This window comes from Heterocephalus glaber, unplaced genomic scaffold, assembly GCF_053883595.1.
Source record: "Heterocephalus glaber isolate CG9 unplaced genomic scaffold, H.glaber_assembly_v1.0 deba00001452, whole genome shotgun sequence".
In the NCBI taxonomy this organism is placed as follows: Eukaryota; Metazoa; Chordata; class Mammalia; order Rodentia; family Bathyergidae; genus Heterocephalus; species Heterocephalus glaber.
In genome coordinates, this window is record NW_028258302.1 from 7,638,341 (window position 1) to 7,664,203 (window position 25,863).

The 25,863-nt window shown below is 43.8% G+C and overlaps 1 protein-coding gene and 1 pseudogene across 4 annotated transcripts in view; one reads left to right on the plus strand and one right to left on the minus strand.

The window, feature by feature from the left end:
* The window catches only part of Ago1 (argonaute RISC component 1), a 35,903-nt gene extending 12,876 nt beyond the window's left edge, over nt 1–23,027 (minus strand). The window contains exons 1-12 of one of the 4 annotated variants that reach the window (XM_004850942.3): nt 22,893–23,027; nt 17,370–17,553; nt 14,107–14,227; nt 13,502–13,683; nt 12,967–13,103; nt 12,609–12,743; nt 12,384–12,471; nt 11,550–11,697; nt 5,987–6,106; nt 5,375–5,497; nt 5,120–5,253; nt 358–542 (exon numbers count right to left, since the gene is read on the minus strand). In XM_004850942.3, coding sequence (XP_004850999.1) covers nt 358–542; nt 5,120–5,253; nt 5,375–5,497; nt 5,987–6,106; nt 11,550–11,697; nt 12,384–12,471; nt 12,609–12,743; nt 12,967–13,103; nt 13,502–13,683; nt 14,107–14,227; nt 17,370–17,553; nt 22,893–22,917 — 1,582 coding nt within the window. In that variant the 5' untranslated portion in view covers nt 22,918–23,027. Of the gene's footprint in view, nt 1–357; nt 543–5,119; nt 5,254–5,365; nt 5,498–5,986; nt 6,107–11,549; nt 11,698–12,383; nt 12,472–12,608; nt 12,744–12,966; nt 13,186–13,501; nt 13,684–14,106; nt 14,228–17,369; nt 17,554–22,892 lie in introns of those variants that run through there. The other 3 variants (XM_021263313.2, XM_087215298.1, XM_021263314.2) reach the window with 3 other exon arrangements.
* On the plus strand, nt 22,593–24,043 carry LOC110348369 (uncharacterized; annotated as a pseudogene).
* Nucleotides 24,044–25,863: the final 1,820 nt, after the last annotated feature.

Here is a 25,863-nt window from a genome sequence, read left to right on the forward strand (position 1 = left end):
CCAGAGCATATTCTACATGGGGCTGCAACATGTCCTTGTAAACAACATACTCTTAAGGACAGGAACCTGGACTGACCCTGGACTGACCCTTCCTTGTATCTGGCCACCTCAGGCTGGCACAAAGACCAGCACACAGAGAATTTCACTAAATGTTACCGGAAGTGTGAGCAGGAAGTAAAATCTGGGATGACTCAACGGCTCATACTGGCTGATATTTCTCCAATAAAAGAAGCACTGACATTAAGGATTACCTCTGGCCAAAGCTAAAAATTTCCACTGACTCTTTCCTAAAAGCCCCCAGGAGGCTACCCTGAGAAGAGTCCTATCATCATTATCAATGTCCCAAAAGAACTGTACCATATACTGGCGTCTTCCCTGGCAGGATGACGATAATGAGTTGCAGCCCTGAGTAGGTGTTCTTGAGATGCCGAAACATGGGTTCCACACTGTCTGCTCCCTGGGCATATTTGCAGAAACACGGCTGACCCTGGATGGGCATCCCTGCATCCTTGGAAATCTTTCGCAGCTGGTCTGTGAAGTTCCTATAGCACAAGCATGGTCATGACAGAAAGCAGTAAGTCCCATTTTATTTTTTATTAATATTTTAATCCATTATCCCTTCCTTCCCCCGTCCCCTTCCATCTTTTGATCCCCTTTAATACTTCTGACTGAATGCCTCCATCTTAGATGCTCAGCACAATGAGAGGCACAAACAGATTCTAATATAAATGAGACATGATCACAGCTAATGTAAAAAATGTATTTATAAGTATAAGTATTTATATCACCAGGTATGATGGTGTACACCTGGAATCCCCGTCACTCAGGAGGCTCAGGCAGAAGTATCACAAATTTGAGGCCAGCCTGGGGAACTCAGTGAGACTCTGTCTCAAAATTCAAAAAACAAACAAACAAAAAAAGAGCTGGGGGTATAGCTCAGGGGCAGAGGGCTTGTCTAGCATGTGCAAATGCCCTGAGTTGTTTCAACTCCAGTATTGGGGGGAGGGGTATAATTTAGTAAGACAAAACAGGGTTTGTTAATTGTTCAACAGAGAGAACACTGAGGGAGCTGAGGGAGGCCAAAGAGACCTGTAGGTATTCTCAGGGCTCCTTTACAATGTCCCATTCAAGCAACCTGTGCTCCATTACATGTCCAAAGAAACAGGCAGACACCTAAGTGTAAGGTCGTTTTGCTCCAAATAAATAAGGTTCCAATAGTGATGGGAGTACAGAAGATGCTCAGGAAAAATAAGCTCTGTCCTCCCTTCTTGGTTCTTTGAAGCCTAAGAGCCAACTATTAAATAAGCTTCTTTCCTTTCTTTAGCTTTAGGACTTCACCCTGGGAAAGGAAGACAAAGTTGGTAGGAAAGGTACATATGCAATAGTTTAAAAACTCAAGCTACATAAATAAACTGACTGAAATGAGCCATGGGAAATTTAATTTGTAAAAATATTTTCTAGGGCTGGGGATTTAGCTCAGTGGCACTGCGCCTGCCTTGCAAGCGCAAGGTCCTGAATTCTATCCCCAGTACTGGAAATAAATAAATAAAAATACAAATATTTTCGACTTAAATTGAAAGCTCTCATGGTGGCACACACCTGCAATCCCTGCTACTTGAGAGGCTGATGCAGGAAAATTGAGAGTTTGAGGCTAGCCTGGGAAATTTAGTGAGACTTTGTCTCAAAATATAATGTAAAAAGGGTTCGGAATATAGCTCAGTGGTTGAACACTTGCCTAGCATACACAAAGCCCTGGGTATCCCCAAACAAACAAACAACCCCAAACCAACCAAACAAAAAAACATTCAGTGGTAAAGCACTAGCCTAGTATGTACAAGGCTCTGGGTTCCAGCACCACAAAAAAAATTAATTCATTAATTAGTATATTAAGCAATAATGTACAAATAAAGAATAAAAGTAATTATTTAGAAGATACTATGTAACATATAAATATGATAGTTTATTGGGAAAAATATTTTTTCACCTTATTTAGTAAAATCACAAGAAAGGTAAGTACAGTATAATGCTATGCAAAATTTAAAACCATTTATACTCATATACACATAGGTATATAAAATATAAAAACTGATAGGAAGGTTATAAAATTCATCATATTAGCTGCATCAGAAGGGAGGAATGGGCCTAGAATGGAGGATATAAAAGAATGTCACCAGTCATGGTGGCAAACGCCTGTAATCCTAGCACTCAAGAGACTGAGGCAGGCCGAGGATTTAGCTCAGTGGTTCTGGCGCCTGCTTTGCAAGTGCAAGGTCCCGAGTTCAATCCCCAACACCAAAAAAAAAAAAAAAGAGAGAGACTGAGGCAGAAGGACTACCACAAATTTAAGGACAGCCTAGGCTACATAGTGACTTCAAGACCAGCCTGAACTACATAACCAGCCTGAACCAGCTTGTCTCAAAAAAACAAAATCAAAAACCAAACAAATGAAAAAGGAAATGTCAATTTTAAAAAATATTTTTAAAAAATGATAAAGTAAATACAACAAATTCTCACTGATGATACACAGATATTTGCTATATTATTGCATTATTATTTTAAATTTCTTTTTCAAAATAAATATGCCAGGGATTTAGCTCAGTGGTTTCGCTGCCTGCTGCTCAAGCGCAAGGGACCCAAGTTCGATCCCCGGTACCAAAAAAAAAGAATACCAAAATAAATGTTAGAATTTAAAAAATATAACCTAACCACATTCTCATGTAAATGAGAGGTAGAGCTTTAATGGACTACTAACTGTATTTCTTTGGTTTCTCTGCCTTATACACAACTACAGTGTAGCTATCTAAATGCCAGTGTCCTATTAGATTTTGTGTTAACAGATTTCATTAATAATAGGTCTTGGGCCGGGGATTTAGCTCAGTGGTTTTGCTGCCTGCTGCACAAGCACAAGGACCCGAGTTCGATCCCCGGTACCAAAAAAAAATAATAATAATAGGTCTCTACTTCAAGGGAAGGGATATTCCCAATCTTCTCTCTATTAGCAAACCACACTTGGGATACTGTGTCCAGTATTGGGAACCAAAAGCTGCTGAGATTTCTAGTTTTTAGGTCTTGAGATGTTGACCTAAAAGAAAATTTTGTCCTAAAAATAATATACCTGAGTAATGGGACCTCTTTAGCCAGAAGAAAAATTCTGACAGTTCAAAGAACTTCACTTTCCATCTCTAAATACATTCCACAATCTTCATGCCCCCACTTCTCAATGAAAAGGATGCCCTACTTTATGCTCTGTATTCTATCCTTTACACTTAGCGACTTCACTAGATTTTCCAGTTTCTCTAAGTTCTATTTTTAGCCTCTGCTTACTTATGCACATTCTCCCTAGAAAATCTTATCCACTGCTATTGCTAAAGACTCAGAAGTTTTTATTTTCAGCCGAGAATCACATATCTAACTGGATACCACTGATTAATGGACAAACTGTATTCTTATCACCTAGATCTACCAGTCACTAGGAGAAGGGAATGCCCAATAAACTAATCCCTTCCAAGTCTGAGATTCTAGGTTTACCAGTTCCTGTATCCCAAAATGGCCCAAAGACATTGCTTTAAAAACAAAGGCCAGGCATGGTGGCATACATCTGTAATTCTAGCACTTGGGGGGCTGAGGCAGGAGGTTCACCCTGAGTTTGAGGCCAGCCTGGGCTACATAGTGAGTTCAAAGCCAACCTGAACTACACAGCAAGACCCTGGCTCAAAAAAAAGACAAAGGAAGGACATGGGAGTTAGAAAGAAGCACATAAGCAATACAGGTACCAGTAAGATCACCATGGCACAAAGGCAAAGAGCTGGGAGCCCTTCCAACATTGATATGGACCAGCCAAACAGAGAAACAGTGGAGCCTAAATGGGGTTAAATATCCAAAGAACCCAGGAGAGTTCTTGCCAAATAATAAAACCTATTTAACAGAAACTATAATTGTTAATGGTGGTGGTGTGCATCTGGGAATGACAGGAATAGAGGAAATGGGAAAGAGTAGGGTCTAGAGTTGCTGGATCCATCAGGAGCTGCAAGAATTATTTTTTTTTACAAAAACTCCAAGGCCAGCTGAACCACCCGGGGAACCGTCTCCATTTTCTTCATAACCCAAAATGGTCAGCTCATTGACTCCTTCTTCCACCGAGAGCACACACTGACTTCCCTGTACCTCTGTACAGCTTACCACTTCAAAAGATAGCAGAAACCATGGAACTGTACATATTAACTGGGTGAGTTTTATAGTATCTTTTAAAACAGATCTCAGTAAAACTGTTTAAAAACAAACAAGATTGTAGGGGAAAGGACAGTGATTTCTTCACTTACTCATTCACTCATCTGAGTGAGTGACTCAGGTCATTATTGTCCTAGCCAATTTCTTTAAGCCATTTGATTTTATCACTTTCTCCCGATGGCCATCTACCCCCTGCCCTTCAGGCAAAATGGATCAGAGGCTCTTACAACTTATCATCTTCTAATTCAGGACACTTGGATCCAAATGAACCAGTTTCATACATAGAAGACAGATCAGTGAACCACCTAAACAACTTGCTCTTTTTTGTTTCCCATGAGGAATACACATTTTGAAGTTCAGATCTGATTTGATCCCAACTCTGACACATTTTGGTGGTCAAACTTTTGAACTTTCTGAGCCACGGTCTCCTGAAAATGGAAATATCACCACCTACTCTGGGATGATGAAATGAGAGAACAAAAAAATTAGATAAGTACAAAGTTGGCAGAAACATTATAACCTTCACCATTACTATTTATTACCAGTGATAAAAAGTTTAACAATAATTCATGCCTCCCTTAGGAGATTTATGGCCCAAAATCATCATCTCTGATAAGGGCTCTTTATTAAAGTCTTCTGACCACAGATGGACAAAAATGACCAGATAGACATCTGAGCCAGAAATGACAAAGCTCAATGGTAGAGGGCTTAAAGTACTTGCCTAGCATACATGAGGTCCTAGGTTTGATTCCCAGCACTGTTTTTTAAAAAGGCAAGGCTGGTGGAGTCAAGACAGTAAACTGCAGATCAGTCTTGACCCCTGGGTGCTGGAGTGAGCAGCATCCCCAGGGTCCCTTCTGAGCCTTCCACCCCCACACGCAATCCTCCTTACTTGAGCACCTCTTCTCGACACTGTTTTTGTGGAGCGAAGCAGGCGATGGCCCAGACTTTGATTTCAATCCCATTGTAGAACTGTTTTCCCCGCATGTCCCAGACACCTTGGTTGGGTGTGGCAATGGCCCGGTTCTGGAGACAGGCAGAGGGGGCACCTGGGTGAGCCTCAATAGAGCCAGGTGGGTAGGAAGCCAAAAAGCCCCTAGCTATACCACCCAACCCAGAGATGTTGTCTGGCCCTGACCCTGCTCACCCGGCCGCCGTACTGCAAGATGGGCGCCGGCAGCACTCGCCCTGTCACCTCCGTCATGTCATCCTTCACTTTGATTCCAAATTCTTGGATGTAGGGATCTAGGTTGTAGCTGGCATTCTTCATCTGCAAGGCAAATGAAGGGGATCTCAGGAGGGCAGCAGCATGGCCATACTATTCAACCTCTAGGTCCCAGGGAAAGTGCCCTGAAGAAAAGCTGAAGCTGGCAAGAAATAGCTCTAGAAGGAATGGGAAGTAGAATATGAAGGAAGTGGCGGAGATAACACAGTAAAGTTATAGAGGAAGGAGGGCTGGGGATTTAGCTCAGTGGTGGATTTAGCTCAGTGGATTTTGCCTGTTGGACAAGCGGAAGGTCCTGAGTTCAATACCCAGTACTAAACAATAACAACAACAAAAAATTATATAGGAAGGAAAAAGAAAAAGCAAAGTAGCTAAAGGGTCAACTCATAAGAACAGTCCTATGGGGTCCCAGGCAACAAATCCAGACTTGAGTTCCCCGAAAGGAAGGTCTTGCTGGGGCTTTAAAGCATGTATGCTACTAAGGACCCCAATGGCTAAGTAAATGAATATGCATTTCTCTGCAGCTCCACTGACCAGGCGACTGATCTCCTCCTGTCTGTCTGGAGCCGACCTAGCTGTAGCCTTTATCATGGTTGAAGTCTGGTTGTCAGTCAGCTTCTTAATGCAGCGCTGCCCAGCTACAATATTACACACCTGAGGAAATGAGAAAGACAGATAATTCTAGCTTGAGTATTATTCATCCTGTAAAGAGACCTTAGCTGTCAACCACAGTGAAGGGGACTACAGAATCCCTTGTGTATACATACAGTCACCTTTTAAGTTTTACTTGATACATAACCCAGAAAATATCCATGTGCAGCCAGGCATAGTGGTGCATTCTGTAATCCCAGCACAGGGATCAAAGGAGGATCAAAGGCAGGAGGATCAAAAGTTCAGGGCCAGCATGGACTATACAGTAAGACCCTGTCTCAAAAACAAACAGGGCCAGGGATTTAGCTCAGTGGCATCATGCCTGCCTCGTAAGCCCAAGGTCATGAGTTTGATCCCTGGTACCAAAAAAACAAAAAACCACAAACAAAATACTCATGTACAAAACAAAAGGCAATACTATTTTGTGATTAAGAGCTTGAGATCCAGAGCCAGATCTGGAATCAGGTTTCATGTGTTAATTGAGGAAAATAGTAACAAGCTCACAGATGTATGGAGATTAAATAAAGTACTCAAAGAACCGAGCACAGCTTTGAGACATGGTAAATTCTCAATATATTGTTGCACAGATAATTTACTCAAGGGCCAAGGATAAAGCTCTTCTGAAGACGAAAAACTCAATATAAGATTCCTACAGCAGCTCTCCCATGGTGGCAGGAGTCAGGTTCTCCATCCTGCAGCCCACCAGGAAGAGCAGGGAAGGCTCTAAACCCTTGAGCTCCCAGGCTACAGAAATCACTGCCTCTGTTAGCTGACAGCATCCTCTGTTACTGTAAGGAACACCCTGCCACTAAATGCATCCGTCCCGAGCGCAGCAGAAAACAGTGACGATCAGAAAGAAATGTCTAGTATTACATAAAACTGCTACTTCCCAGGGCTTGTAGCAGAATAGTGTTTGAAGTCCAGCTTTACACCTAAGTGATATTACTTATACAATTAACCACTTTGAGACTCTTCATTACTACAAAACTCAGCTACTTTATTCTCAGACATGGGAAAAAGCACTAGCTGTCTCATGAAATTATTGTAAAGATTTAGATGAGACAAAATGCATAACTTGCATTTCTCGCTAGTTAGGCTAACAAGGCATAAGGGTAACATTCTGTACATTCTGACTCTTGTCCTAATTCCAACAGTTCATACTAAATAACAGAAGGGAAAACCAGCTAACATCACCCTGATTTTAAATTCCATATTCCAAGAGTACACAAAATAGTTCACTTAGTGAACATCCACAATTGTTGAAATCTATAAAGTTGCTCTCTTAAAGGTGTTAAAGTTATAGCACTGTCTATAGATGGTCACAGTTACAGAATTAACACTACGAAACTATTAAAGCAGGGATGTGGTGAAATCGGAACTCTTCTACATTACTATGGAAGTGTAAAATAGAGCAGCCACTGTGAAAAACTACATGCTAAGTCTTCAAAAAAACACAGAAACTGGGCCAGGGATTTAGCTCAGTGGCACTGTGCCTGCCTTGCAAGCACAAGGTCCTGAGTTTGATCCCCCGTACCAAAACAAACAAACAAACAAAAAGAAATATACTCTCCCCGGTACCAAAAAAAAACAAACAAAAAAACCAACTCTACAGAGCCAAGAGTGGGCTGGTGAACAGGCTCACAGTGGTTGAATAGGTTTTTTGGTTTGGGTTTTTTTTTGGCTGGGGGGTTTGAGACAGGATCTTACTATGTAGCTTAAAACTACATAGCCCAGGCTGGTGTAGCCATTTTGAACTTACAGTGAGCCTCCTGCCTCAGTCTTCCAAGTGCAGGATTACACGTACACACCACCAATTTTTTTTTTTTTTTTTACAGTACTGGGAATTGAACATAGGGCCCACTGCATACTAGGCAAGCACTCTGAGTTATATCCACTTGGTTCTTGAATAGGTATTTGCACACCTTGTTCATAGCCAAAAGGTAGAAGTAATTCAAGTGTCAGCCAATAAATGAATGAAACAAAATGTGGTATACACCTTACAAAGGAATATTATTCAGCCCTAAAGAGGGAGGACATTAATATATTACAACATGGATAAACATTAAAGGGATTATGCTAAGTGAAATAAGCCAGTCAAAAAAGGAAATAGTGGTGCACACCTATAATTCCACCTACGCAGGAGGCTGAGACAGGAGGATCACAAATTGGAGGCCAGCCTAGGCAATTTACTGGTACCCTTTCTCAAAGACAAATAAATGATTCCACTTATACGAGGTACTTAGGAGTAGTCAAATTCATAGAGACAGGTTGTTGGTAGATTGTTGGTTGCCAGGGCTAAGAGAAGGGGGCAATGAAGAGTCGTTATTTAATGAGTGCAGTTTCAGTTTAGAATTATAAAAAATATTTGTAGATGGATAGTGGTAACAGCTGTACAACAATATAAATGTACTCAATGCCGGAGGACTCTACACTTAACAATGAAAATGGTAATTTTTGTTATGTATATAACATATTCATCCATAATATGAAAAAGACTATTCTCTATAATTTATACCCTGAGTAACAATTTGGCCATTCTTTTAAGATCATGATACACAGTGTGTTAACTGTTGCTATTCTTTAATTATTTTATTAAGAAACTTTGTTTTATTTTTCATAGAAGAATGTTTTTTATATTTTCTTTATTGATATCTACTTATATTAAAAGAAAAAAGAAAAAGATTAAAGTAGGAATGAATTGTGATTTGAACATGAGCAAATAAATGATTTTCCTGACACTCTCTTTGGCTTCCATAACTATTTAAGAAAGATACAGATCGGGATTGGAGGCACTGCCTAGTTTCTAGCTGTGAAGATTCAAATAATCTATGTTCTTCTTTGACTAAAAATCTTTCAATGGGTTCCTATTATAATTAGAATAAAATCCCAGCTGACCAGAAATTGGAACCCTCATGCATGGATGACAGGATTGTAAAATGGCATACAGTAGCTACTTTGGAAAGTAAGGCAGTTCCTTAAGATGTTAAACATAGAGTTATATATGATTTCACTCTTGTATATAACCAAGAGAAATGAAAGCATGTATTCACACAAAAATGTGTACATTAATGTTCAAAGCAGCATTAAGAGTTAAAAAGTGAGGGCCAGGGATTTATCTCAGTGCTTCTGCTGCATGTCTTGAAAATGCAAGGTCCCAAGTTTGATCCCCTGTACAAAAAAAAAGAGCCAAAAAGTGGAAACAACCCAAATGTCCATCAATTGATGAATGGAAAAACAAAATGTAACACTGTACATCCATGCAATGTAACAACATAGGTGAATCTTGAAAAAGACCATGAATGAACCTTGAAAACAACTATGCTAAGTGAAAGAAGCCAGTCACAAAAAGACACAGATTGTATGATTCTACTTAAATGATATGCCCAAAATAGGCAAATCTGCAGAAAGAGAAAACAGATTAGTATTTACCGGCTGTTTGGGAAAGAAGGAATGGTGAATGCCTGCTATTGAATACGTGTTTTGTTTTGTTTTGTTGATACAGAGTCTCCCTGTGTAGTTCTGGCTGGTCTTGAACTCACTATGTAGACCAGGGTGGCCTTGAACTTGTGGCAATCCTCCTGCCTCAGCCTCCCAACTGCTGGGACTACAGGTATGCACCACCATGCCCAGCATTGGGCTTTCTTTTAGGGGTGATGAAAATGTTCTGGAGTCTGATAGCAGTGATGGCTGCATAACTGTGAATACAGCAAAAACTACTGAATTGTACATTTTAAGAGGATGAATTTTTTAAAAGTATGTTAATTTTATACCAATAAAAGTCACTCTAAAAAAACAAGACAAAAATCCTGCCTGGCCACAATTTCCTTCACCTTCCAGCATCACCTACTACTTCTTTTCTTCCCACACAATATATTCCAGATTCTGTGGCCTTCTGTCTACCCCTAGAAAAGATCCAAACTTTAGAACCTTTGTACTCTTGCTTAGAAAGCCCTTTCCTCAGGTCTCCTAAAAGAGGCTTTCCCTAACAACAATAACTAAGTAGTATCCAATCCCCTTACACCCTTTATTTCTATCCCTTAATCTGCTTTAATAATTTTACAGCACTATCATTTGAAACTATCTTATGTTTTTATCAATTTATTGTCTGTCTTCCCCTTATATGTTCCATGACAGCAGGGACCCTGTTGTCTTGTTATATTCTTTATTCCTAGTATCTAAAAGAGTAGGAGCTTAATAAATATGTGCTAAACAACAATAAAAAAACCCAAGATATAAGTCATTACATAAATTATTCATCTTGAAAACTAATGTTTAAACAGATATAATGTTAATTTGCTGGTAAATCTCAGCTTGTAGAACATATCAGCTTAACCAGGATTGTCCCTAAAGACCTCTGTTTATACCTCAAAGAATATATTGCCTTCATCCCACTTTGTGTGCATCAGCAGCTATTAACCAAGTCAGAGTTCTTAGTTTTGGGGATCTCCTCTCCCTTCAGCCTCATTTCTTTGGGTTAGTTCTGGAATCTTAGAAGCTCACAGAAGGCTTGAGCCTTGGTCTCAGCTATCTGACTCTTGTTGCTGGAACAAAGAGGGAAGTCTAGGTTAGTGCTTCTCCAACTTTAATGTATGAATCCCCTTTGGGTCTTGTTAAAAGACAGAGTCTGACTCAATAGGTATGGGTAGAGATTCAGCTTTTTAAACAAGTTCCCAGGTGATGTGTACCCTGTTGATATGCTAACCACACTTTTTGAGTAACACTGGATTAGACAATGGTACCAAATCAAATACAGCCCAGGGATTTTGTACGTATATTCTATGACTACTTGTAGCATTACTACTTGTCCTTTAATTGCAGGATTTCAAAGCTATACTACTGAAGTATAGAAGTATGACAAATCTTGAGGACTAAATTTTTTTTCAAAACAGCATTAACCATTGGGGAAACACAATTTACATTATAGGTAATATTCATCTCCATTTCTTTTAAAATAAGGCCACTTGTGGCCAGGGATTTAGCTCAGTGGTTCTGCTGCCTGCCTTGCAAGCACAAGGACCCGAGTTCAATCCCCGGTACCAAAAAATAAATAAATAAAATAAAATAAAATAAAATAAGGCCACTCGTATCCTTAGATCAAATAGGATTCTTAATTCCAGACAGCAGGAAAAAAGAGAAATTAAGAGAACATGAATGTGAGTGTTTGAAATCTCTGTCCTGAATGAATTATTAAATAGTAAATATATCTTACTCTTCTGCCTAGCAGCCCTGGAAGAATTGAAGAATTGAATTGGGGATAGGAAAAGAATTCAGCATTTAAGAGTGAGACCTATAGTTCACAGGAGAACTACCTCAGACCTTCTCAGAATGTTAATATTCCAAACTTCAAAATGAGTATGAGAGACTACAAATGAATCAACAGACCTCTGATGATCAGTGTCCTGGTACAATGCCTGTTTCCCAGCCCAGCCATACTTGGCAGCCTCACCTCTAGAGGCAGGTAGGTATGCTTTTGTTCCTGGCCAACTTGCAGGCAGGGAAGGTGGGGATACTTGAGCTGAAGGTTATATTTCTGTTTGAAATATTGTGCCACTGTGCACTCCACAGTCTGTCCACTCTCCAGCTGTAAGGGAAACCTGTTTGGAGGAAAGGAAGATGTTATAATCCAGCATTCAATCCTACCTCTGCAATCCTACAACCATGGAAAGCCTCCCAACTTTATTTTATCCTATCCAACCTCTTTGAGCACTGCCACTCATGAGAAAGCAGGCAATACAGACAGCTCCAAGGGAAAAGTCAACGATTTGACCCACACCACCACCGATTTGACCCACACCACCACCGTCAGGACCATATCAGACTGATATGCATTTCTAATGTTAAGCACAAAGCCTGCTAAAGAATAGGTATTCATTGTCCAGTACAGCCTGCAGGCAAGAAGGAAGAGGGAATTAACGACAGTTTTCCCACGATTAAGCCCAGGAAGTTGGCTTTCTTTTTTCAGGAGGAAGAATAAATTCAAAGATTCTAATGTTTACAGAACTAAGACAAGAATCAGTGGAACATGATTGCTTTACAGTAAAGTCCCAGGGAAGAAAGATCATACAAGGTAAAACTACAGAGACAATCAATGGATATGGGAAGGTTGGGGGAAGAGATGCCAAATTCCCTCCCACAGCTTATCTTTAAAAACAGGGCCAGTCCAAGGCCAGCCCAAGGCTCACTCTCAGGGCCAGTGGGTGAAAGGGGTCAGGGAAACTGTGTTTCAAATTTCAGCCCTCTTCCACCAATGGAGTATGGCTCAGCAACCCTGTCAACTTACGTCTGATGGCTAGCAGGGCGGCGGGTAACATTACACACGCGGTATTTCCTCTTCATCTGTCCACAGTGGGTCACTTCCACCTTCAGGCCTGAGATACACACACTACTTGTCAGGGTTGGAATAAGTTGTTTGTGTGCCCAGGCTTGGCCTCTCCCAAGGGGCTTTCCTCTTAGGACTAAAGAGAAAGCAGCACTGTTTCCCCTTCCCACCTGGTTAGGTCCTCACCCTTGATCTCCTTGGTAAAGCGAACACGCTGGGAGTCTGTGAGAGGCTTGGGCTGCTCATCTATGTTCCTGATGTCCAGTACTTCACACATGAATTCAATCACTGGCTGTGCCTTGTAGAAGGCAGTGGCTGAGACTGTGGGGACAGGGTACAGCTCAGGTCAGGTTCTGTCTTCCAGAATAAACAGAGGCATTGCAATTTATACCCTCTTTCTTCTAAGGGACTGGGATGGGGGAGAAGGGGTGCCAGGGCTGTAGGAATTAGACCAGGAGTGTGGTTGCAGAGCTGGGAGGGGCGAGGCTGGGAGAGTGGCCACTGGATTTGGGGTGCCCCTGGCTCGACGGCTCTCCCCACTCACCATCAATGTTGAGCATCATCTTCCACATGGCAGGGCGCACAGACTGGTGAAAGCCGAACCAGACCTCGCGCCCACCCCCCAGCGGGTGGTAGTAGCCCTCAGGCGGTGAGAAGAAGGAGCGGCCCACAGGGGTGTACCTGGCAGGGACAGGCAGAGAACTGGTCCCTCGGGCACAGGCCCCCACCCTGTGAGGCATCCTGGGCACGGAGGAGCCCTGGCCTGGAAGGCAGGACACCAAGGCTTTAATGCCAGCTCTGACCCTTTACTGGTTGTATGACTGACCTTGTGCAAGTCTCTACCTTTTCTCTGCCCTGCAGGCACAGATGGGGTGAGGCCAAGAGACATCTAAGGACAGGGCCAAGGCTTTATACCATCTAAAAGTATATGCATACTTGCCTGGCATATGGTAGGCCTTCAAAAATATTATTTTTGCAATGGCACACTGTGGGACCTTAATATGTGTGCACTCTCCTCCTCCCCCCACAACAGTTCTGCCAACAATAGTAGCCCAGATACTACTAACTACACCCAGTACCTCATGGATGCCAGATGTCTCATGGCCACATCCAGGGCTTGCACAGACTCCAGGGGAACAGGGATCTGGCCACTGACCAGGGCCTCATGCAGCATGCGCCAGCTCACAATAGCTAGCCACTTGATAGAGACCTTAAAGATTCGATCCTTCCCCTCCCCAGGGATTGTCACCTCAAAGTCGACCTTCAGGAGAATAAGAGAAAGAAATGAAAGATTGCCATCACTTTTCCACAGACCAGTATTCCCTGTCCCAAATGCCTCCCCCACCCATGAAGTTGCTAAAAACCTGGTCCTTAAAATCTACAGGGGCTCACAATAAAGACCCAAGAGTAAATCCAGCCCTTTAGTTTCTAGTGACTTTGGATCAGTTTCTGTCCCCCTCACCCTAGTAGACAGTTCTTTAGGTCTATTTTATGTCTAATTTCAGTATATTTAGGGGACAAACACAATAGGCTAAATAAACATCAGCATCTACCCACCTCTAATCCAAAAACATACTTTCTGAGCACAAAAGACAAAAAGGATCTCTGGAATACTAGACTCCAAAGGGGCTTACAGGAGCTCTGTTCCATTCTGACACAGGCTTAACCTGACTCCCAAACTTACCCTTTCGTTGCCAATGGGCAGTGCAGTGACAGTATAAATGTTCTTCTTTCCATCATACACGGGCTTGCGATCACCAAAGATCTGCGGCTTGAAATGCTGGACCATGTATTCCACCACTTCCCTGTGGAGGATAGGAGACTGGCTTAGAAAAGCTGATAGACAACCACTGCAAGGTTTTGAAAGTAATTCAGTGTCCAGGAAATGTCCCATCTACTATATTCACTCCTAACATCTTCTCTATGGAAGTGTGTCTCAAACTTCAACTTTCCTATAAATCACCTGGTGGTTTTATTAAAATCCTGCTTCTGACTGGGCCAGGGATTTAGCTCAGTGGTTCCAGTGCCTGCCTTGCAAGCACAAGGTCCCGAGTTAGATCCCCGGTACCAAAAAAAATAAAATAAAATAAAATGCTGCTTCTGATTCAGCAGGTCTAGAGTCCAGCCTAAAATTCTGAATTTCTAACATGCTGGTCTTAATTCAGATGTTGGATCAGATGCTGCTGGTCCTAAGATCATCAAAGTTGTAGGGGACCTGCAATATTGAGTGTGAGTGCCTTCTTAGAAAAAAAGGAATCTGAGGGGAGCAAGGCTTGATTCCAGGGTCTTTCCAGAATCCAGACTGCTCCACTCTCCAATCACCAATATGATAAGCAAAAAAGGTACAAAGGGAAGAGATCTGAACTAGAATATACACAAACTAGAAAAATCTCATTTCTCTAAAACTCTTAGTCCCACCACCATATTTTCTGTACAATAACATCTCTTCCTTGATTTCACTTCTTGTCCTCTGCTGCTCAGATCCAGAGTGTCTATTATTCTTTCAAAATCCCAGCCGATCCAACCATCTGAGCTATCCACTTTCTAAACCAAAGCTCTTGAGTACTAGAGCATAGAACATACTCAAAGTGGTACATTAGAGTTGGGTGTGGTGGCATGAGACCAGAATGTAATCCCAGTGATTTAGGAGGTTGAGGCCAGAGGATCACAAGCTCAAGGCCAGCTAGAGCAATGTAGTGAGATCTTGTTTTAAAATAAAAATTTTTTAAAAGGCAGAGGATGTAGCTCAGTGGTAGAATGCTTGCCTAACAATTAACAAGCACAAGGCTCTGGGTTCAGTCCCCAATATCATCCCCCAAAACAGGTACATTAGGAGCAACTCTAAGCATATACATGGTTTCAATCCCAATTAGGCCCAGTGCTATCCTGCAGTCTTTTTCATGTCCCTGATTACTCTATCCCCTAACTCCAGAACCCACTCCTGCCTTCTAACAGAAAGCAGCTCTAGTATCTCTGAAAAGAGCAGATAATAGTAGGCAAGGCCACCCTTGATTTCCAGGACATACACATAAACATATTTATACACATACGCGTCTTTTCCTCCTTTCTTCTCCCATGTGAAATGCCCCTTCTGTACTTTTTTTTGGCACCGGGGATCAAACTCGGGTCCTTGAACTTGCGCAGCAGGCGGCGTAACCACTGAGCTAAATCCCCGGCTCTGTATTTTTTTTTGTTTTTTTGGTACTGGGGATTGAACTCGGGTCCTTCCACTTGCAAGAAAGGCTGCGGAACCACTGAACTAAATCCCCGGCCCCCTGTACATTTTTTTAAACATATGAAAATATATTCAACATCATAAGGGAAATATAATTTTAAATTAGACCAAGATATGTCTGTCTACTTATCAGAATGCCAAAAAAAAAAATCTGATGGTACTATAAGGAACAAGAACCTTGATACCTTGCGGATGGGACAAAAACTGACAATACTTTAATATTTTAAAATGTATTATGCTAATAATTCTACTCCAAAGAATTTACCCTGCAGATATACTCATACTTGAGTGTAAGTATGTATGTACATATAATATTCAACAGCTTCATTTCTATAGCAGTTTAGAATCAACCCACATTTTCCTCAATCGATTTAAGAAATAAGTTAAATACAGCCATTCAATGGAATATTTATGGAGTTATACAAAAGAATGAGGCAGGCTAGGGTTGTAGCACAGTGGCAGAACAAGGTCCTGGGTTCAATCCTTAGCACCACAGGAGAAAAAAAGTAATAATAACAAAGGAAAAGAAAATGCAGACCCTACAGTACTGATATGTACTATTTTCCAAAATATATAGTTTAGTGGAAAAATGCAAGATATAGAACGGGGTATAAAAGACCCAGGGGTCGGGGATGTAGCTCAGTGGCTGCCTGGCAAGTGCAAGGTCCTGAGTTCAATTCCCGGTACCAGAAAAAATTATATTAAATTTTTTTTTTTGGTACCGGGGATCGAACTCGGGTCCTTGTGCTTGTGAGGCAGGCAGCGGAATCACTAAGCTTAATCCCCGGCCCTATATTAAATTTTTTAAAGACCCAGACTTTATGCTTTTGTTTTGTTTTGTTTTTTTGTTTTTGGTACTGGGGGGTCGAACTTGGGTCCTTGTGCTTGCAAGGCAGGCAGCAGAACCACTGAGTTAAATCCCTGGCCCTAGATTTTATGTTTTTAAAATATTATATATTCATATATGCTCACATATGCACAGAAAATATTTGGAAACATACTCAAGAATGACAAATTAATGTCTCTGGGGACCAGGGTAATAAGGAGACATTTTTCATTACTGTTCTTTTTGTAATTCTTGTATTTTTTATATTGTGCACGTGATTTTCAAATAATAAAATAATTTTGGAAGGAAATACTACTTCTTCAAAGGCTAATTCCTCCAATTGTGCATTCTGCAATGTTCTTCTGCCTCAGCAAGGATATCTCACTCTTATTTAGCCCATCTCTAACCTGTACCTTTTAACCTCTCCTTCCTTAATATCTCTTTCACCTGAATCTATAAACATACCTGTGTCTCACAGAAGCTCTTCATTCATTCATTTCAACAAATCCTGAAATGTGTTAGGGACCATAGTTGGTCCATACGGTCCTCTCTAGCCAACATATTCTCTCTCTCCTTTCACTGCCAAGCTATTTGGAAAAAGCTATCTGCTCTCACTTTCCTACAATATTATCTCCCACTTATTCCTTTACTCCCCGTAGTTAGGTTAACTAGCCCAACTACTCTACTGAAATTTCTCTGGCAAAAGCCACCAATTATCTCCCATAGACATTTACTATACCTTGCCTGGCATCTCCTCCTCAAAAGTTTTCTCAGGTTTGGTTATAACAATCTCTACTGGTTTTTCTTTACCTTTCTGGCTTCTCTTTCAAAAGACTCAGGAAAGTGAAGTCTCTTGGACTTGTTGCCATATATGTGCATCACTTACCGGTTGACTCGGCGAGGACACTTATCAGGCTTGATGTCCACCTCGTAGTGGTAGACGTCGATCTTAGGAATATCCACCTCAAAGTAATTGGCCAGGAGCTTGATTGGTTTCCCCACAGTGCCAATGCCAGGCCGACGAGGTGCCTGGAACACCTGCTGCAGGGGGGGCAGATAGGCCCCCGCAGCTATAAGACAAAGAGGCCAATGAGAACAGAGTCTGGCAATCTCCTAACTACTCAGATCAGAGAAGGCACAAGGCCTCCCAACAGCAACGAGAGAGTATAGAGGAAGCCTCTTTCCCTTTCCCAACCCCTCTGAGGGCTTCCACTAGCCCAGACAATCCCAGGCTTAGCATTTTGGGGTTTCGTTTTTATTTTTAAACCTATCTTCAGTCAGAAAAGTGCCTTTTTTTTTTTTTTTGGACCGGAGATCGAACTCGGGACCTTGTGCTTTCGAGGCGGGCACCAGAACCACTGAGCTAAATCCCCGGCCCCTGAAAAGTGCCTATCTTAAATTCAGGTAAACAAGTAATAAGTTCTTATTACATGTTAAGTGAAGGACTAAATCTGGCTTTCAGTAACACAAACATTTCTTCCTTCTACTAGATTAAGATACCTATATGAACCAGGTTTCTAGCAGAAAATGTTCTACTCTCTGCCAGCGGATGGTTACTTCACTCATCACTATTTTGAACACAAAACTGCCGTCATCTTGATGTTCCTCTGGAATGCATATAGAAAGGAAACCAAAAGAGGGCCAGGTTGGAGCCAGGCAGAGTGGCACATGCCTGTAATCCCAGCTCTCTGGGGAGGGTGAGGCAGGAGGACAGCGAGTTAGAGCCCAGCCTGGGCAACACAGTGACTTAGTGAGACCCTGTCTCAAAAAATAAAAAATAAAAAAGGCTGGGGATGTAGCTCAGTATAAAGGCCTTGGGTTCAATCCCCAGTACCATAGAGGGTAAATAAAGGCCAGGCTGGGAAAATGGAAGCAATGTTTGAAACAGAATTAAGGCCAATGAATGGCTAGAGTTGTAGAAAATACTAAAAGGATAATGTTTGTAGACTAGGGAGAGAGGCTGAAATAAGGGGCCAGAGCAAAGGGCAGAACTAAAAATTATAACAGAAAAGGGCTTGAATTGACCAAGGAGAGGAGGAGAGGCTTGAACTAAAGAACAGGGCAAGACAGGTTACAGTTGGGCAAAAGGGCAGAAGGAAAAAAAACTGAGAAGACAATGAAGAAAAAGCTTGAATGAATAAAGACCTAGGGGCCTTGGAAAAGAGAGAGCAAGGAGAATGCCAGAGAAGCAAGAGACACTGGCTCTGGGAAAGAGAATACAAGATTCTTTCCATGCACCACAAATCCTCCCATAGAGGGTCCAGACAGCAAAAGGGATCAATTTCAAGACTGAGGGGGCCCTTGGGAAAGGGGTAGGGCAGAGCCAGTGGGGATGCTGCCCTCAGGCTTATTTTCTAGCTTAGGGGGGAAAGAGAAGAAAAAAGGGAAACTGCCTAAGAGAAGCCTTTGTCCTCAGCTACTATTGTTCTCTCCAGAAGAGGACCAGCCCAGGTGGGAGGAAAGAAGGATAAAACAGCTCAGGACCTCCCATTACTAGAGTTCTGCTTACACAGTCAGAAAGACTGGGGGGATGGGGCAAGTCTTCAGCTGGGGGGTCAGGAAGAGGTCAGAACCATTTGCGGGAGGGGCACACCTCCCAGATATAAACTGCTCGATCTCCCTCTAACCCCCTGTCCAGTCCAGCCCCTCTCTGCAGACAGCGAAACGAAGGCCCAGGTTGGAGGGAAAAGGCCTTCAGAACTCAGCTACATGAGGCGGTGGATGTCTAGTAATTCACACCTGGCCACTTACCCCAGAAAGTGCTAGACAGAAATTTCACACAAGGTCAAAGACAGACATAAACACACATTCCTGTCACACACATCCAAGCACAACCTAGACCTTGACAGTTTACCTTACCCAAACCCCTCACTGTCCTCAGCTAGGTTCTTCAAAGGCAAAGACTGTACCTGCCCTGGTCACTGCTGAATCTCCAGTGCCTAGTACCCACAGAGATACTCTGTATACAGATATGAAATGAATGAACAAACATATCCTCAGGCACACCACTAGAACACACAAACACATGAACACCTGCAACTGCCCAGAAACCATCATAAACCCTGCGTAGGACATGCATCCTTATGGGAGTAGATAGTAAAAGACACCTTTCTCCTCCCCAAGTTCTTAGATTCCACCTCCTTAGCCTCCCAGGCTGAACAGTCATTTGGGGTCTTGGAAAAAAAAAAAGACATCCCCCCAGAGCCAGTGGCTGGGTAGCAATCATGGGGGATGGGAGAAACACTAGCCTCAAAGCCTTCTCTTCCCTAGAAATAGGACAACACTCCAGACTCAGCCTTTGGAGCATCATCCTCTCCAAGGAGGCTCTGAGAAAACAGGGGCGCCTACATCCCTACTTCATCCCCAAACTAAAGAATGCAGAAGGGAGAATCTCCGTTCTATTCCCCAGAAAGCTTCACAGCTGTCCCCCCCTCCTCCAGCCCCACCCTGCCCCCAGCTTTTAGTCGGAGAAAAGGGAGACACTTCCCTTCAGACCCAGACAGGGACAGACGGCCACTTTGTGATGCAGATGAGGGCCCCAGCACAGAGGACAAAGCTCTGGCCTAGGGGGAAGGGGCGGGGCCCTTCCCTGCAGACAAAAGCAGGAGGGAGGGGCCCTGAATAGGACACTCCCCCTCCCCCATCCCTAACCGGTTGAGAAGGAAAAGTTAACAGCCCTGGCTCAGGATTCCTTCCCTGTTCAGAGGCCCACTTACCTCCCAAGGAGCCATGCCTATTCAAAAGACTTGAGCTCAAGGGCTAGGTTAGGTGGAGGGCAAGCAAAGACTAGAGGTCAATCTCTCCAAAATGGGACTTGCCTACAAATTATTAAATATCTGCATGAGCACACACAAATTATTAAATATGCACATATGAGCTTAACCATATGTTCAGACTTAAATGTGGTTTGATTCAATTAACAAACATGTATTTTGGGTCAGGACTTAATACACTGGGCAATTGCTGATTCCACAGACACAGTATATCAAATACTATTTCTACCTTCAGAAAGCTCCTAGTCTAGTATGTGTGCTTGGAACACATCTGCGCACAGAAGATACAACTGGACATAAGCAACAATGCCTTAGTTTTTCGTATGTCTTTGGGCCTCCTCAGGACACTAATTCGAAGAGAAAGTAGTCCAGGCACAAGAAGGAGGCAGTTATGGAGTCTCTCCATCAGCAGCTTACAGACTGAATTTTAATTACATACTTTGATGAGGCAAAGCATGTCCCACTAGGCTTTTCCTAAAGCTACAGCTAACTCCAGACACCAGACTCCAGCACCTCCCCTAGAAGCTTATTTCTTGTAACAAACAAAAATGTCAATTTTTTCATCACACAGGAACCCATTAGAAGTTTATCAGGATAGTATCACTAGTCTGGAATGGGTACCAGCTCTCAGCAATCAATCTGAACTTCAATGACCTACCCACTCTATTCTAGTGGACAGGTTGTTGGAAATCATCTCCAGCCCAGAAAACTGAGTTCCAGGGATGGAGAGAAGGAGAAAGTAGCTGGCACTGAAGTCAGCTGATTCATGCAATCCACCTTAGGATCTGTACAGCCTCTACAGGTTTTTTGTCTTGTTTTGTTTTGTTTTAGTTGTTTTGTACTTACTGGGAACTGATTCCAGAGCCTTTGCACTGAGCTACACCCTCAACCCTTTTTTATTTTGAGACAGGGTCTCACTAAGTTGTCCAGGCTGGGTTCAAACTTCTGATCCTGCTTCGTCAGCCTCCCAAAGTGCTAGGGTTCCAGGCATGTGCCACTAACCCCTGCTACAAGGTTATTTTTGTTTGGGGGAAAGTAGTCACTCAGTACTTAAAGATCACTTACTGAAAGACTTGAAAGTGTTAGGAGCCATTCTTGTGAGGGAGGGGTATTAGGTCTGATCAGGAAGACAAAGATTCTTCTATCAGAAAAGTATTGAAATTCACGTCCCAAACAGAAATCCTATTCCTGTGCCCAGACCAAATGGAGTAAGGTGGTAAGAGATGACCAAAAGGATTCCTGATTCTACACTGATCCATCCACCACAGGGTAAGAGATCTAGGATATAAGAGGTGCTACCAGCCCACAGCCCATTCTGAGGACTCAGTTTCCCCTCTGTTCTTAGCTCCTTTCCTCCTTACTGCCTGTGAATAAGAAGGTAGGCTATTACCTGTAACTCACCGGAGCCAATGTTGACCTCCCCCCCCCCCACAAAGCTTGTTTCTATCAGATAGACTAGCTTGGCAACCTTGGCTCTAATGACATACCCTTTACAATTTCTGGGAAGTAAAGATGAAAACGGAAAGATATTCATTGGGAGACAGGAGCCATAAAAAAAAATTAAGATATAAAAAGAGATTAGATTGTAACTTCAAGAGACAATTCAAAGAAAAAAGTCATTATCCTTGGATTAAAAGCTTCCATCTCTACTCGGTATTGGACCAGAAACTTGTCAACCAGATAGACTTGGGTCTCGTCCTCGGTTCCTCAGTAACCAACACCTTTTTCTAAGGCCTGTCTTCAGGGAGTACCCGCCCCCAAAACATGGCTTCTGTCCCAGTCTCTCATGTGGCAGAAAAAGGCACTTTGGCAATTTCCCTCAACCCATTCTTGGCAAATTGTAACTGAGTGGCTTCAGGTCCAAGTGTAAACCCCACCCTCACCCCAAGACAGAGGAGGGGCCGATTTCCACCTGTGCTCGGCCAACATAACCTCACACATAATCCACCCCATCAGCACGCTCCATTTTCCAAGGCCAAATGGGGAGGGGGAGGGATGGGGTATTCCGGCAGCCACGCCCCCACCACTTCGGGCAGCCCCTTCCAGCTGCCACCTCCGCGCATGCTCCGGCGCCACCACTCAGGCTCCCCAGCCTCACCCGGGGGAATCCCAGGAGTGGTCCCCAACCCACCGCCCCCAGACCTTCGCCCCAGCGTCAGGCCCGGCTGGGGCGGAGCTTACAGCCCAGCTCTGGCGCCTTCTCCCAAGAGATAGTAGCTTAGTCCAGCCCAGCCGGGCTGAGCCCCCGCCCCCAGCATGCGGTAGCTCCAGGCCCATCTGTGTCGCCCCCCCCCCCGCCCCGACACCTGGAGCCCGCCCCCTGCCACCTGCCGGGTCTCTCCGCAGGCCTTCCCAGATCTTCGAAAGCCCTTTCGTGCATTCAGGCCTTTCCTCAGATTATTTCCCACCCCCACGACCGCATACAGCCTCCCTAGACGAACAGCCCCCACCTCAGGGCTCTCTTCACATGGTTGCTCCTGGAACTGCACACAACCCCCTTCAAACTGGGCCCCCCATCCCACGAGAACCCCTCTTCTCAGCCAAGAGCCCTTCTCTCACTCCGGAAACATGCTCTTCACGCGGGAGCCCCCCCAGTCTTTGGAGTACGCACCGTCCCCGTCCCGGGGGGCTCTTACCTGCTCCCGAGGGTCCCGCTTCCATCCCATATACCCGTGCGGAGGTCAGGCGGCCCAGAGACTGTGGAGTCCAGCGTGAGGGGCCTAGGGAGCCCGCACTCTCGCCGCTCGGGCTCCCGGGCCGGGCTCGGCTGCCCCCCCAAGCCCGGCCGCTCGCGCCGACAACCCCGCAACCTCCGTTGCCGTTGCCGCCGCCGCCGCCGCCGCCGCCGCCGCGGAGCCTGCAGCAGCTCCTCCTACGAGCTCCCGGGCAGCTGCCAGTGCGCAGGCGCGACCGCTTGGCCCAGGGGGCGGACGGGAACGAGTCAAGCGGGGCGCTCCGACGGCAACAAAGGCCAATGGAGAGGGGCGGGGGCACGGGGACCGGAGGCAGCGGCCCCTGGCGGTCACCCGTCGTCGTGCAGCCCGGAGGGAGGGCTCAGGTAGCGGCGCCGCGGAAACAGTAGTGTAAGTGGGGCGTGGCGTGGCGACACCCCTGCTGCAGCCTCGGGCCCTGTCTTTTTCCCAAAAGGTCCCTCCGAACCCACACACAGCCCCACCCTTCGCAAGGAGCCACGCGCAAGTCAGGGGAACCCCACCTCATTCCCAGACCCTCTCACGCTCCAGCACGCCATCACCCAAGGGCCCTGCCTCCCACCTGTCCTCCCAATCACCCTCATCCTTCAAGCCTGGGCTGCAGAGACTGGCTCCTCGAAGTCTTTCTCCGTCCCTAGTCACTGAACTCACTGACGCCACCCTCTCTTCCAGGCCGGGTGCTGGGCGCTGAGACAACAGACTTGTGAGAGACCCTGCCTACCCTGGAAGATGTCACAGTCTTAATTTAAGTGCGGTTACAGACCTCTGTCTACAGGACCTGCAAGGCACCTGCTTCCACTTTCTCATCCACTCAGCTCATGATAGCTGCTGTCATGAGCAGGTCAATCTGCTTTTCCCACCAAGTCATTTAAATGACTTTTTGTGTCAAAGTCCAAAAGATAGTATTTAATTATTTCTCTGCAGCATCTGACACTGTATCTCTCCTTTAAAAAAAAAAAAATGACTTCTACTTGGCCTGGGCATTTTTGAAGTCTCCTTAGTTAATGCTTCTGACCTTTTCAATTTTCTTCAAGGGCCTCTCTTGCTTTTACCCCAATAAATAAGTGTTCACTGTAGTTTCAAACCCTGTTCTCTTCTTATTCCATTCTCCCCTTAAGGATCTCATCCATTCATATGGCCCAACTATCCTTCCAAATCTGTACTTCCAATCCACATCTCAAACTCCTATTTCCAAATGTCTGCTGGACAGCTCCACCTGGATATTCTCCTAGCACTTCAAATTTAAAGAGTCCACACCAAACAAACCCTTATCTTTCCCTTACAAACATACATATGTACTTGGGTCTTGTGCTTCCTGACTCAGTGAATGGCATTTTCATGACAGAAATGATAGTTCCTCTTTCTCCCTTGCTCCTTTCCCCTATAAAACTGACCTCCATGTCTTGGCATATTTAATTCCTGAACTGCTTTCACAAGATCTCTTCTATTTTGATGGTTCATTGTGCTGGTGCAGACCCTCATCGTATCTTGCCAGAAATATCACCCTTACTTCCTTGTTACTTTCAGTTTCTGAGAACATCCCTCCCATTGGTCTGCTGCAGTGATAGAATAATGACAGTAAGAGACCCATAAGCCAGACATAGTGATGAACACCTATAATCCCAGCACTTAGAAGGCTGAGGCAAAAGGATAGCTGTGATTTCAAGGCCAGCCTGGGCTACATAGTGATTTCAAAGCCAATCTGAACTACATAGTGAGACATTGTCTCAAAAAAAAAGTGCTCAAACTTCACTTTCCCATATAGATATTTATATATATTCATTCATACTTTTTTTAATGTCTGCTTTACACCAGATGCTGAGAAACTTCAGAGACAGACCATACCCATCCTTGTTCATGAGAAGATTGATTTCTGACACTTATCTTTCTGACACTTGTCTAGCTTCAGCTGTTTCTCAAATAGCAACTATCATAATCACCTAGAGTGCTTGATAAAACACTAACTTCTGAGCCCTACCTCCAGTGTTGTTCGTCCAGTAATAGGTCTTACTCAAGAATGTACATTTGCATTTTTTAGTTTGTTTTTTGAGAAAGGGTTCCATTATGTAGCTCAGGCTAGCCTTGAACTCACTATATAGCTTCAAATTTGTAGTGATCTTCCTGTCTCGGCCTCATGAGTGCTGGGATTACAGGCTTGTGCCACCACACCTGGGTAAGAATGTGCATTTCTAACAATGTTTTAGATGAGGCTTGTGCTACTGATCTGAAGAATCACACTTTGAGAACTACTGCTCAAATATATCTTTAAAGTAGTGGTCAAGAACAAAGACTCTAGAGCCAGATTCTCAATCTGGCCTTACCATTTACTAGCTGTGCAACACTGGGAAAATTATTTAATTTCTCTGTGTCTCAGTTTCCACCTCTGTAAAATGGGGATAACAGTATTACCCCACTGTTGCAAAGATGAAATGATTTAATACATAAAAAGACTTTAAAACAGTGTATGAAAGAATGCAAGCAAAGCATTAGCTACTAACATAATCATCTCCCTCTCATGCTATATTCTAAGTTCCTTAAAGACAGGGATTATATCAGATGCTTTCTGTCCTCCTTTAGTGACTGGCACAAGCTTTGCTTAGAATGATTTGTTAAATTTGAGTTCACCTGAATCAAATAGAAGGCATCAAAAAAAAAACCCTTATGTTAGGGCCAAGCAATGGCCCGAGGATGGGTCATTGTAAGCCCGGTCAGAGGGAGCCAGCAGAGAGCTTTGAGGGAGCATTGGACCTGGGGGATGGTCAGGCAGGAGAGGAGCTGTGGTGAGTGTGGGGAGGTCACTGGTGACCTTGAGCCAAGCAGTGGTAGAAGGGAGGAAGCAGAAACCAGGTTACCATAGCCAGGTGCGGTGGCGCACACCTGTAATCCCAGCACTTGG